Raw genomic sequence first — 14524 nt, forward strand, 5'->3', positions numbered from 1 at the left:
CTCCAGCCCTCCCCTTTGCTCCATACCCCACTCTCCTCCTCTTCCCTCCTCCTAAGGACTCTACTATGTCCCTCCACATCCATTTCCTGCCACTCCCTTGGTGGCCAGCCCAGTCCTGGCCCAAAAGCCTTTCTCTGATGGGGTGTCACCAGTCCAACCATGCAAGCATGTGTTTTCCATTTGCTCCCTCAGTCCTGCCTGTCCAAGATCTTCAGCCCTAGAAAGCCCAGAAATGTCAAAAGCCATCACCTCTGAATCCAATACACGGCAGGTCCTTAGGCCCTGCCTGTGGTCCTAAGTGCAGAACTACACATAGGCTCCCCTCAGCACACACACACTCAGACAGCCATGAGCTCCGGACCCAGTGGCGATCACCAGCAGCCTGCCTCTAGCAAGAAGACCTTCTACTGCTGAGAGGTGAAGGTCAAGTTCCATCTCCCATCAACTTGACAGCAGGACCCATCTATGGTCTCCAGTCAGCCTCAGGCTCCAGATTATACCTCCAGCTGTCTTAATTAAAATGGTCAGGAATCAATAGAGATTGTAATTATAGAAAAAGAAGAAAAACAGACCTGGTTGCTCCACCCCCAGCAGGTTTCTTGATGGGCTCAGCTAAGATCAGACCTGACTCAGGGTGAGCACAGCCACAGAAGCAAGCCCAGCAGAAGGCTGGGTCGGCAGTTGGCACCACGTTGGCCCTATGGAAACCATCACAGTTCTAGTGGAATTCTGCCTGACTACCGATACAGCACAAGTAGAGGGGAATCTGGAACAAATTCTAAGCAAAGACAAAGGTGGTTGATGACAAAGGATAAAGGTGATGGATGGACTCTTTTAGGGTGGGAAGATGGGAACAAGTCTGCTTAAAAAGACAATCAGCAGACCCATAATGACAAGTGCAGAACACCAGTGGGTGGCCTTTGTGAGCACATTTTCTATTATCATTATTTTATTTTACTTTATTGGCATGCATTTGTTATACAGGGAAGGATTTCATTGTGAAATTTCCTAACGTTTACAATATATCCCAATCAATCTCACTCAATCATTCTCCCTTCTACATTTTATTTAGTTACTTATTATTTACATATTTATTGGAGATAAGATCTCATTATGTAGCCCAGGCTGGCTTTGAACTTGAGATCTTCCTGCCTCCACCTCCCAAGTGCCACACTAGGCTTTTCATGAGTGCATTCTAGCCTCCATTTCAGTATTGGAAGGAGCAGGATCACAATTCCCATGGCTACCTCTAGCAGACATGTAGCAACCTAGAGCATTGTCTCCTGTTCCCTCCCGACTCCTTCAAACACTGTAGCTACAGAAACCCCAGGTCCCCACAACCCCAAACTGTAGGTAAAAGATACAATTCCTATGGCCTCCTTGAAGCTTCCATAGAGTCAAGGAATGAACCAGACAATTTAGGAGGAGAGTATATATGAACCAAGTCAAAGCCAGGTATCACTAACTCATGCCTGGAATCCTTGATACCTAGGAGGCCGAGATTGTGAGGATGGGTGTTTGAGGCCCAGGAAGAAAAGCTCACAAGAACCTCTTCTCAATTCATAGCTGGTCTATTTAATCCATGTGGGAGGCTGAGATGGGCAAGATTGAGATTCCAGGCCAGGCTGGGCAGAAAAGTCTGTGAGACAATATCTCTATTGGGTCTCCATGGACTGTCTTCTCGGTAGCTGCTAGAAGCCTAAAGTAGGCAGATCATAATCCAGGCATGCCAGGGGAGGAAGTGAAACCCCATCCTGGAAGCATGAATCTGTGGTAGAGTTAGCCTAGCAAGCATGAGGCCCTGCGTTCAAACCCTAGTACTGCTAAAAAACCCAAACAAGTCAAGTCACTAGCCCACAGCAACTCCCTGCACTGGAGGACTGAGCCTGAATTTGCCAGTTTTCTGACCCACTAAGTCACTTGGGAAAATTCCTGTCCTTTCCCCTGGTTCATTTCACTTTTACAGGAGGAGACTGGCCTGAATGATGTCTATTGGTTCCTCCAACCAATGTCTAAGAACTCTCTTTACCCAGGCTACCACTGTCACCTTGTTCTTACTATAAAAATAATGGGGGCTGGAAATGTGGCTTAGTGGTAATGTGCTTGCTTTGCATGCATGAAACCCCAGGTTCAGTTCCTCAGCACCACAAAAACAGAAAAAGCCAGAAGTGATGCTGTGGCTCAAGTGGCAGAGTGCTAGCCTTGAGCAAAAAGAAGCCAGGGACAGTGCTCAGGCCCTGAGTTCAAGCCCCAAGACTGGCAAAATAATAATAATAACAACATCAATAGTAATAATAATACTGTTTGTTGCAGACATTTTAGAAAAGAGAAAGTATAAACAAAAAGAAAAAGGAAAGAGGGAGGGAAGAAGGGAGGGAAAAAGGAAGGGAAGGAAGGAAGGAAGGAACCTCATGATTGCTCAGAAGAAACAGCTATTGCTCTTTTGGAAACTTCTTTTATGGGCTTTAATTTATCTAGTGTTGTTTTTTCCTTTCTATCCACATAACAAAATTGGGCTCACACAGTCTATAATTTTGTATCCCGGCTTTACGATGTAAGCATTTTCCAAGGCCATCACATAAAAGTCTTGGAAAATATAAATTGAGCCAGGCATGGTGGCTTGCACCTGCAATCTCAGCACTTGAGATGTTGATGCAGGAGGGTCATGAGTGAGGCTAGCCCGGGCTACATAATGAGATCTTTGTCTCAAAAAGTGTTATATATGACATGCTTCTTGTTGTTGTTGTTGTTGTTTGTCAGTTGTGGGGCTTGAACTCAGTGCCTGGGCACTGTCCTTGATCCTCTTTGTGCTCAAGGCTAGCACTCTACCACTTGAGCCACAGCATCATTTCTGGTTTTTAGTGGTTTCTTGGAGATAAGAGTCTCACAGGGACTTTTCTGCCCCTGCTGGCTTCAAACTACGAGACTCAGATCTGAGCCTCCTGAGTAGGGCTACAGATGTAAGCCACCAGCATCTGGCACACATACTTTTTTTTTTCAAAAAAAAAAAAAACTTTTTTATCAGTCCTGGGCTTAAACTTAGGTCCTGAGCACTGTCCCTGGCTTCTTTGTACTCAAGGCTAGCACTCTACCACTTGAGCCACAGCACCACTTCTGGCTTTTTCTGTGTATGTGGTGCTGAGGAATCGAACCCAGTGCTTCATACATGCTAGACAAGCACTCTACCACTAAGCCACATTCCCAGCTCCTTGGCACACATACTTTTAATGATTGCATATACCCCATCATCAAGAGGACTTACCATGATTTCTAACCATGATTCCTACTATAAAGAACAGTGCCATGGGCATCATAGTAGAGTTCATTCTATTTCCTTACAGTAGACTCCTCTAAGTAGAAACGCATGGTCAATGGACATGATATTATTAAAAAAAAATCTGGACAGTGAGAAAAACACAACAGACCAGCTAGGTGCAGATGGCTCATGCCTGTAATCCTAGCTACTCAGGAGGCTGAGATACTGAGGATCTTATGAGTTTTCATGAGACTCTCAGCTCCAACAAACCAATCGAAAACCAGAAGCGGTGCCATTGTTCAAGTGGTAGAGCACTAGCCTTGAGCACAAAGAGCTCAGGGAGCATCCAGGCCCTGAGTTCAAGCCCCACAACACACATACGCACACGTGCGTGCACACACACACATACACACACACACACACACACACACACACACACACACCGGACGAGTTGATTTGCCTTTAGCCAACCCAAGTTTTGGGGCCTGGGGTTAGGATGCAGGAAAGTGCTCTCCTCTCCCCTCCTCTTCCTCACTCTTGGAGGTTAACTGCCCAGCAAGAAGTGGGACAGAATTCCAAGCCTGAACATAAACGTTCGAACCCAGCTCTGCCTGTCTCTCTCTGGCTTTGGAATCTGAACTGATCCTTCATTTTCCTCTGTTGTAAAATGGACTGCTGACTAAGCCCTCCACCCCACCCCACCCCACCCCACCCCACCTCCATGTCCAGAAAGTGTCAGTAAAAGTTCTTAGTAAACTTCAACACTTTGTGTCAAAGCACTCTACTTGCTTCTTCATTATCTGCTGGATTGAGGAAGTGATTTTTTTTTCTGTGAAAACCCAAGGGTTTTTTTGTTTGTTTGTTTGCTTGCTTGCTTGCTTCTTTTTTGCCATCAGCAAGTCTCCAGGACAAATTCAGCTAGTCCTGGGGATAACACACCACTTCTTAAAGCAAATTATGTGGGTCCCGGGCCTGGGAGGAACCCAGTAGTGTATATCAAAGGTCAGAGACATCCTTAGAAGTGTCAAGACAGAGATTTAGGCCTAAGGCTCCCCAGAAGGTGCTGGGTGGATCCAGGTGCGGACAAAGCAAAGACCTTCTGGGGAAATGGGAAATGTCTGTTTCAAGGCTGTCCGTCCCTCTCTGTCCTAGAGTTCTGACTAGGTAACTGGTCTTCGGTGAACTACAAAACCTAGCTGATTCTGTGGATACAAAAAGTCAGCAGCGGCCCAGGCCCCCAAGAGCAAGCTCCCAGCTTCTCCGCCCTTCATCCTGGGTGCTGAAAACCCTCCTATTGGAAATGCAACTAGTGCTCCTGGCCTCGTCTCTCCTGCCCTGAGCAGATGAAACCACTCCCTTGAGAGGCTCAGCCGGCGGACCTGGGCTTCCCTTTCCACGCTGCCAACCCTTAGAAATGCCCCCTCTCTCCTCCTCTCCTCCTGCTGCCGTGGCCACCGCGGTCCGAGGGGCTCTCCAGTGACGTTCTCGGGGCTGGCGGGGGGGGGAAAACTGCGCAGACCCCCCAGATACTCGCCATCTCCACCCGCAGCCCCCACGGCAGTCCACCTCCACCGCCAGGTGTGCCTCTCCCGGCTCCAAATGCACCCAACAGGTGGCACCCACCGGTCCTCCCCACACCTGGCCGCCTTTCCCTAACCCTCCAGCTGCGTCCCCGTCCTCCAGCTGCGCCCCACCAGCCAAGCCTACCTTTGAGGTTCTGAGGGTGAGCCCGCGGCGCCCGGCCGGTGTTTCCTCGAGGCAGAGAAGCGATGCTGGAGAAGTTGTTTCCCATGATCGCGCCCCCGGGGATTGTGCGGCGGCGGGGAGCAGGCGAGGCCCGGCAGGAGCCCTGGAAAGGTGTTTGGTGTGTGCGCGCCCGAGCGCGCGCCGCCGGGGGAGGGCCCTGGCGGGGCTGCAGCCGGGGGCGAGCGGGCCGCGCTTCTCCGCCGGCTCACGGGGCTTCGCTGTCCTTGGTGGATCCTGCCCGGCGTGGTGACCTGGTGCGAATCGGCTAGCGGGCTCCCATGCCCCGCGGCCGGGGCGGGGGCCGCGGGCTGGCGGCGCCCCGGGCTCCCCGCTTCCTCCCGCTGGCGCTGGGATTCGGCTTGGTGACTGACGGCGCGGCGGCTCCAGCGCGTTCCTCCCGGGCCATAGAGTCGGGACTCGGCGCGTGCGTTCCGCGGCTCCGCCGGCTCGGCCCGCCCGGCGACTCAGCGAGCAGCTCGGTCCCCGCCCGCGGGGACAGCCGCGGCAGCGACGTGCGTGGCGCCCTCCCGCCGGCAGGTGCGCATGGAGCGGGGAGCGGGGCGCGGGGCGTGCGGGGCGCTCCCGAGGTGGTGGGTCTCCCCCGGCCGCCGCGCTCCCGCGGCCACCCCCGCCGCCGGCGCCCCCGCCCGGGCGGTCGCCAGGACTCCCCCGCCCCGGTTGTTATGGTGACAGCAGCGCCGCTGAATGAGCGTCTTAGTGACACGTGTGCGCGCGCGCGCGCGCTCCGACAGATGTGGCCCAGGAGCGCGCGGCGGTCCCAGTGGTCACGGGGGCCCCGGGAGGACGAGGCAGAGGCCCTGGGGCTCCAGAGGTAAGGCTTTGTTCCTTTCACCCACGGAACTAAAAGTCCACGGAGCTTTACTAGCACCAGGTACGTGGCGGGGGGAGAACGCGATGGAGTGCTTGTTAACAAAGAAACCGAGATAGGAACCCCCAGTTCTCAGCCGAAAGGGCGCTGGGCGAGGGCTCAGAAAGGACCCCAGACCCAAGCCTGATAGCAGGGGGTCTTTGGATGCATAAGACCAGAACCCTAAGACTGGTTCTCTGAACAGATCTTAGTCTCCCCTCTCCCTCTCTCCCCCCCACAGCAGCCTTTCTGCTCCTACACATCATCTCTAGCTCCCCTGATCTGACTTCAGCAACTCTGACCCAGAGTCTATGAAGACATGGACAGGTAATGGGCATCTCATCCATATTCTGGAAAGTTCTTCCCCCTCCCCCCATCTCCTTGTAATGGCTCCTCACCATTCAGGCCCTTTTCAGATTCAGATCTTCCCTGACCACCCTAATGGAAGAAAACCCACCTTGCTCTGTCTCAATCACTTTGTGATCATTCACTTTTCTTCATCGTTTTTACACATTTGTGTAGAAGTAGCCTTTGCCACTTGTTAGATTCTGTCTCCCCCACTACTGCATAAACTTGGAGAGGGGAGCTGACAGGCAAGTTACATTTGCCATAATATCCCTAGCCCTGGGAAAGGCATATGACAGATTCTCGCAAACTATTTGTAGAATGGATGAATCTTCCTGCCTGCCAGCTGCAGAGCATAGCGCCTTCTGAGTCACCCTTCAGTCCCCTCCCGCGTCCTGCATGCCCTCTCCATTCCAGACATCACACCCTGAAATGCCAGACCCCAGACGAACAAGCTGAGAAGATCTGTGACAGATGGTACTCTGGAGGGAAAAACAGCCCCCAACCCAAGACTGGCAGCTTCTTGCATGCCCAGGATCCCATGTTGGCCAGCTGCAGAATAGCTGGGAACTGCTGTCTAATTTCTGGACAGTCTCTACCTAAGGCTCACCCTAACCAGTGCCTCATGCATCGGAAATCTCTATGGTAACACCCCCCTTTGCACACACATCTTTACACTCTCCAAGTGTACCTACTGTATGGTTTGTACAAACATCTATCCCAGCATGCTCACATACCACACACAGTTCCATCACCTTAAATCTGAGGGAATGAAGATACCCTAAGTGGCTTCTGGGATAAGGTCTTTTACGAGCAAGGATAAATACAAGGGCTCTGTATAGAGGAAACTAATTCCCTTTGAGTGTGTGTGAAGTATGAGCTCCTTGCTGAGATTTGCAGGCAGTGGCTGGAAGGAGTCTGGGGCACTTCTGAAAGCAGTCCTATCTCTCCCTCCTCCCAGGAAGAGGAGTTTCTGGGGCCTGGGAGAGGGGGTGGATGTGAGGCCCCTTCCCATAACCTCCCATGGCCTAAACCTGAGCAATGGGGAAAGATGAAGGTCAAAAAAGAAGGGAGTGAGGACCAGAGATGGAGGTTCACCTGGGTCCAGACATAGCCAGAAGGCTCTGCAGCTCAGGGAAGCCTGACCCCAGGAGGCCCAAAGGAAGGTGAAAGGTGTGAAGATCAAAGGCAGGAGGGCAGGACTGAAACTTACTCTGACAGCTCGAGGATCTCAGGGAGGATAGACTGGGCTAGGCTTGGCTGAGGCAAGAAAATCATGCCACCACTACCACCATGTGGAAGACTGTAGGGGCCTCCCACAGGGCAACGCAGGTGCCACCTGACACGGACACAAGCCTGAATGGAGACCTTTTAGTGTCATATCCTAGATTCCTCATAGCTAGAATTATAGGCACAGTCCACTGTCCCCAGCACCCTGGTCCTTTTGAGGAACTGTCACCTAGGGGAAGGGCCACCACTGTTAGGGGTCAACTGGGTGCAGGTCTGAGGCCAGGCAGACAACTAAGGAAATAACCATGGCTGCGTGGGGCCCCAAGAAGCTAAGTGTGGTCCCATGTCCCAGAAATCCTTCTGTTTAGGACTGTAGTTAGATTCAGCCCAAAAGGATCAAAAACACCAGCATCCTCAGAGCCCCTGAGCTTTCAAGCCATTTCCTACCAATGCAGCTGCCAAAAAGCAAAGAGGTGGCCCAGGCCCATCCTGGAAGGGAAAATGGAGAAGAAAGCTATGAGGAGACGGGGGCTGGATGAAGTCACTGGGTGACCTCAGGAGAAGTGATGATACCCACATACCTGGCGGTCCAGGTCTGCTCATGCTGGCTTTGCTCACCTCCTGGCAACCAACCAGACAGGGAGGTTTAGGACCCAGGGAGTGGCCACCAGAGCGTGTGTGTGTGTGTGTGTGTGTGTGTGTGTGTGTGTGTGTGTGTACACATATGTGCATGGTACTCACAACATGCCAATTCCTAGGATAGAAAGGATCCAGGCAGGCACTAAGAAGGAACTGGGCTTCCTACAAGGGCAGCTCTGAACCCCATCTTCCTTCTGACTGGTTTCTCTTTTCCTTTCTCCCTCCCTTTCTCCCTCTCATTCTCTCTCCATTTCTCTCTCGCTATCTGTTCCTCTTTCCTACTCTTCTTCCTCCTCCATCCACTCTCTCCATGGCTCCCACCTTTCTATGTCTTGAAGTCCTTTCTCCATCAGGTTGATGAAATAATAATCTATTTGAGCAGGCTTCAGTATTCTCCTAGTTTCTTACTTTCTTAAGCCTGTGCATGCTGAGCCTAGAACTGGCCACAGAGTGAGTATCATCTAAGTTCAAGCTGGGGTCCCTTGGGCTGGGGATATGGCCTAGTGGCAAGAGTGCTTGCCTCGTATACATGAGGCCCTGGGTTCAATTCCCCAGCACCACATATACAGAAAATGGCCAGAAGTGGCACTGTGGCTCAAGTGGCAGAGTGCTAGCCTTGAGCAAGAAGAAGCCAGGGACAGTACTCAGGCCCTGAGTCCAAGGCCCAGGACTGGCCAAAACAAAAACAAGCTGGGGTCCCTTGAACTTGGGACCATCACATCACCTAGTGCCCAGGTGCTTTTCAACTCACCAACCCCTTATTGAGCACTAACTGTGTACCTGGCACTGCACAAGATATAAGTTCCTTGTATGCACCATGGTAGAGCCTGTCCCTTGCTGTGTCTCTCCTCCCTGCTTCCCAGGCCAACACTCAGGACTAAATGTATAGCAGTCTCACTAAATGCTGATTGTGCCACCACGAACTTGTCTCTATACTCAAAAATTTTTTTAAACTCTGGCATACATCCTAATACATGTACATTCCCATGATAATCTCTAGGGACTACTATATCCATATTGCATATCTTATGAAATATCACTGAATAGACAAGGAGACTCAAAAGTGGATCCTCTCAGCCTTGTGGTGGGCTGCACACTCTCCAGACATAGTTCTTCTATTTATTTGTGTGTCTTTGAACTCGAGGGCCTCATGTTCTCCTTGGCTCTTCATTCAAGGCTTCTGCTCTATCATTGGAGCCACACACCCACTTCTGAACATGTGATTCATTCTGATTAATTAGAAATAGTCTCTCAGATTTATTTGCTGGCTGGTTTCAAACTGAGATGCTCAGATCTTAGCCTCCAGAATAGCTGGTATTACAGGCATGAGCCAAGGAAGCCTGGGTTCCAAATATAGTCATGTGTCTATCCTGGAACTAGAACTCAGGGCCTTGTGCTGTTTCTTATGTTTTTCACTCAAGGCCACTTGAGCCATACCTTCACTCCCCAGACATAATTGTTATACTTAGGTGTGCATTAGACTCATCTACAGAAGCCTAAACAGAGAAGATAAAGGCACAAGATGCAGGTCCCCAGGCCTACCTCCAGGAGATGCTGGCTTAGCAATGTCTATTACGTCAGGTTTTCACCATGATGCTGGGGATCAGACCAGAGCTCTTCCCATGCTATGCAAGTGCTTTACCACCAAGCTACATCTCCAGGCGTGGTTTTTGTTTGGATTTTTAAATGATAGTACTGCTAAATTGTTTTTTTAAAAGTTCTTTAAATATGTTAACAAACTTTATACTTCCCATTTATCTTATCCATTTTTTTTTTTGGCCAGTCCTGGGGCTTGAACTCAGGGTCTGAGCACTGTCCCTGAGCTTCTTTTTGCTCAAGGCTAGCCCTCTACCACTGAAACCACTTCTGGCTTTTTCTGTTTATATGGTACTGAGAAATCAAACCCAGGGCTTCATGCATGCTAGGCAAGCACTCTACCACTAAGCCACATTCCCAGCCCCCATTTATCTTTTAATTAAATTTTCTTTAAATAACCAAGCATAGCAGATGATAAAAAAAAAGTTATTAAGAAACTCCACTAATTCCCCTAGAATAGTTGAGGTTCTTTCCCCCTTAAAAAGAACTTTTTTAAGTAGGGCAAGAGATGACAGTATAATAAGGCAGACCCCAGCCCTCCTCTGCTTCACAGTCTAAACTAGGAAAGGTCATTTGAAGACATGCCTTTTCCAAGGGATATGTGATTAAGCCTCTGTCAGTTCTATTTCCAAACAAATCTCTATAGAAACAGATACAGTCTACCTTAAATTTATGTGATGATTGGGCTGGGAATGTGGTTTAGTGGTAGAGTACTTGCCTAGCATGCTTGAAGCCCTGGGTTCGATTCTTCTGCACCACATAACTGAAAACGCCAGAAGTGATACTGTGGCTCAAGTGGTAGAGGAGTGCTAGCCTTGAGCAAAAAGAAGCCAGGGACAGTGTTCTGGCCCTGAATCTAAGCCCCAGATTTGGCCAAAAAAATGTGAGGCTGATCATTTTCACAACATCTATGGCAAATAGTTCTTGTTTTCTTGAGACAGAATCTGACTATGTAGCCAAGCCTGGCTAGAATCCTCCTGCCTCAGACTCCAAAGTGCTGGGATTACAGGACTGTACCACCACACCAGCAATGTAGGTCACTTCTTGATCTCACCTTGGGATCACACCTGCTCCATATGGCTGTGTGCTCTGTGGGGAGGATAAGGTTTAAGAAGGCCTGCAGGCTCCTCCAGAGAAGCCTGGACACCATATGGGGAATCAGGCCAGTGCAGCTACCATCTCAGCTGGGCTAGCCACCTTGCAAGGTAAGGCAGGAGACCATCATGCACTGAGAAGAACCCTAGCTGCTTCTCTGCCCCATATACAAACTTGCATTCTGGGAGATGGACCCTGAAGCCAGGAGCAATCATAAAACCATCACAGACACCCAAACTCTTACCTTCGGGACTCAGCTCCATTAGGTGAAGTGTACCAAAATACCTCCACAGAAAATACCGTTTTCTTGCCTTACACTATTTTTTAAAGGAGCTTTACAAATTTGGCTTTTGTCATCATTGGCCTACAAGGAACTCATTGAATTGATAACTTGTTTTCTTTCTAAGCAATCACTCAAGTGTTGGGTTTCTTGCCAAATGTGAAAAACCTAGTCTTCAAATATAATGCAATCTTTATGAATGCTACATTTAATGATTAATGAAGTTGATACACTGCTACTTTTTAATAGGCAAATTAAGTGAAAAAAAGGTCTTAATTTTGGTCTTGAAGTTTTCCTTTCATAATTTGAAGCCAACAATATTGGTTTTTTCTAGTTACAAGAGATCCTATAAAAGCTCCTAATCCAGCTGGGCGCCAGTGGCTCACACCTAGAATCCTAGCTACTCAGGAAGCTGAGATCTGAGGATCGTGGTTCCAAGCCAGGCAAGAAAGTCCATGAGATTTTTATCTGCAATAAACTACTCACAAAAAGCTGAACGTGACCCTGTGGCTCAAGTGGTAAAGTACTAGCCTTGAGCCAGAGAAGCTTGGGGATAGCACCCAGGGCCAGAGGTCAAGCCCCAGGACCAGCGCGCATGCACATACACACACAAAGCTCTTAATCCAAGTCTCTTCCCTTCCTGCATTTCCTTTGTCAATTTAGCCAGTGATCTGTCAATTTGATAGACTTGTTTTCAAAGCACCAAATTTTTGTTTCGTTGATTTTATGTATAGTTTTTTTTAGTCTCTGTTTCATTGGTTTCTGCCCTGATCTTTACTATTTCTTCCTGTCTAGTGTTAGGTTTGGTATGCTCCTGTTTTTCTAGCAGCTTTACTTTCATCATGAGATTATTCACTTGTTATGTTTCTGTTTGCTTTCTGTGCACACTTAGAGCTATGAACTTTCCTCTCAAACTGCTTTTGCAGTACCCAGAGGATCCAGTATGCTGTGTTTTCATTTTCATTGAATTTTAAGAAATCTCTGATTTCCTCCTTTACTTCTCCAGTGACCCACATTTTGTTCAGCAGTGTGTGGTTTAATTGGCATTTGTTTGAGTGTTTTCTGCAGCACGTTTTATTATTGAGAACTAGTTTGATTCCATTGTGATCAGATAGGTTGGATCTTGTTTTTAATCCAATCTGCTGCTTTATGTCTTTTGGTTGTGAAGTTGAACCTGTTGATGTTTAATATTACTATGGAGAGATGTATCATGGTTCCTGCCCTTTTGCTGTTTTCCTATAATGTGTTTCTTTCTTCTTCTTGTGTTTACTAAACTAGTCTAATAGTGATTTTTATTCAAGGCTGTATTTCCTTGAAACAAAAGTAATGCTTTTGGACTGGGAAGGTGGCTTAGTGGTAGAGTGCTTGCCTAGCATATGCATGAAGCCCTCGGTTCGATTCCTCAGCACCACATACACAGAAAAAGCTGGAGGTGGCGCTGTGGCTCAAGTGGTAGAGTGTAGCCTTGAGCAAAAAGGAAGACTGGCACAGTGCTCAGGCCTTGAGTTTAAGCGCCAGGACTAGCAAAAAAAGGGGGGGGGGAATGAGGGAGGAGGTAACAAGTAGAACAAGACTGCCTTTCATATGAGTCTGTAACCCTTCTGTGTCCAACTTCGACAATTAAAAAAAAAAAAATTTAAGGTAATTCTGGTGGAGTCACAATCCCAGACCTGAAGCTCTGCTACCTGAAGCTATAGTAACAAAAACAGCTTGGTATTGGCACAAAAAATAAACCCAAATGGACTGGGGGGCTGGGGATATGGCCTAGGACTGGCAAAAAAAAAAAAAAGATCAATGGAATGACTAGAAAACATGGAAATAAACCCAGATACTTATAGTTATCTGATATTTGATATGGAAACAAAATATATACAATGGATGAAAGATAGCCTCTTCAACCATTGGTGTTAGGAAAACTGGGCATTCATATGCAGAGAACTGAAAGTGGATCCCTATTTATCACCATACACAAATATTAACTCAAAGTGGACCTCAATGTCAAACTTGAAACTTTGAAACCACTGCAAGAGGGAGTAGGAGAAACACTAGAACTTATAGGCACAGGCAGAAACTTTTTGAAGAGTCCCTGGAGCACAGCAGATAGGAGAGAGACTTGGCAAACGGGATTACATCAAACTTAAAAGTTTCTGCACAGCAAATGACATAGTTATTAAACTAAAAAGACAGTCAACAGGCTGGGAGAAGATCTTTACCAGCATTACAGCAGATAAAGGCCTAATATCCAAAATACACAAGGAGCTCAAAGAACTTACCCTCAGGGCTGAGAATATGGATTGGTGGTAGAGTGCTTGCCTTGCAGGCATGAAGCCCTGGGTTTGATTCCTCAGCATCACATAAACAGAAAAAGCTGGAAGTGGCACTGTGACTCAAGAGGTAGAGTGCTACCCTTGAGTGAAAAGAAGCCAGGGACAGTGCTCAGGCCCTGAGTCCAAGCCCCAGGACTGGACAAAAAAAAACAACAACAAAGGAACTAACCCCTCCCAAAGCTAATAAACCAATCACTAAATGGGCAAGGGAGCTAAGGAGAGACTTCTCAGAAGAAGAGGTAAGAATGGCCAAGAAACACATGAGGAAGTGCTCATCATCCCTGGCCATAAGGAAATGCAAATCAAGACAAGAAAGATTGACCAACACTTAATCCAAACAACAACGTATATTGGCAGGGATGTGGGGGGAAATGAACCCTCTTGCCCTGTTGGTGTGAATGTAAACTCGTGCAACTACTCTTGGCCGCTTCCTGGAAATTCCTCAGAAAACTAAATAAAAACAGAAAGGCACAATGCCTTCTGATCATACAAAATAATATTTATTTAAATGAACCCTAGGAAATGAAAGCAAGAGGATTTTTTGGCTGTTTTTGTTTTTTGTTCTGTTTGTTCATTTATTATATCTTTAGGAACCTAAGGGGAGGCACAGAAATGGAAGGACAAAGGGTGAAATGGAGCAATGGTACTCACTGGACACTGTGTTGAAAATGAACTATACAACTTGTAGGATGGGACGGAAAAAGTGGAAGAGAAGGGAAGGGGTGTCATTGTCAAAAAAGAAATGTACTTTGTACCTGACTTATAACTGTAACCCCTCTGTACATCACGTTTATAATAACAATTTAAAACTTTAAAAACTAAATATAGATCTTCCCTACAACCCATAGCACTCCTGGAAAGCTAAAGAACACAATAAAGAAAAGACATTTGCACATCCATGTTCACTGCTGCATTACAAGAGCCAAGTTGTGGAAACAACCCAGATGCCCTATAATAGAAGAGTGGATCCAAAAAAATGTGCTACCTATAGACAATGGAATTTTACGCTGACATTAGAAATAATATTATGTTGTTTGCAGGGAAATGGATGAACCTAGAACAAATCATGCTAAGTGAGGTAAGCCAAACTCAGAGATAAATGCATGTTTTCTCTCATATGCAGAAGCCAGATCTAAGATACG

The 14524-nt window shown here is 47.7% G+C and overlaps 1 protein-coding gene across 2 annotated transcripts in view; it reads right to left on the minus strand.

Annotated features, from left to right (window-relative positions):
- Neurl1 (neuralized E3 ubiquitin protein ligase 1) overlaps nucleotides 1-14524 on the minus strand; it is a 103672-nt gene that overhangs the window by 70379 nt on the left and 18769 nt on the right. Inside the window, exon 1 of one of the 2 annotated variants that reach the window (XM_048338316.1) lies at nucleotides 4964-5388. The exons of the other annotated variant lie outside the window; for it this stretch is intronic. Coding sequence (XP_048194273.1) covers nucleotides 4964-5048 — 85 coding nt within the window. The 5' untranslated portion in view covers nucleotides 5049-5388. Of the gene's footprint in view, nucleotides 1-4963; nucleotides 5389-14524 lie in introns of those variants that run through there. 2 annotated transcript variants of the gene reach the window in all.

Source organism: Perognathus longimembris, chromosome 2 (assembly GCF_023159225.1).
Source record: "Perognathus longimembris pacificus isolate PPM17 chromosome 2, ASM2315922v1, whole genome shotgun sequence".
In the NCBI taxonomy this organism is placed as follows: Eukaryota; Metazoa; Chordata; class Mammalia; order Rodentia; family Heteromyidae; genus Perognathus; species Perognathus longimembris.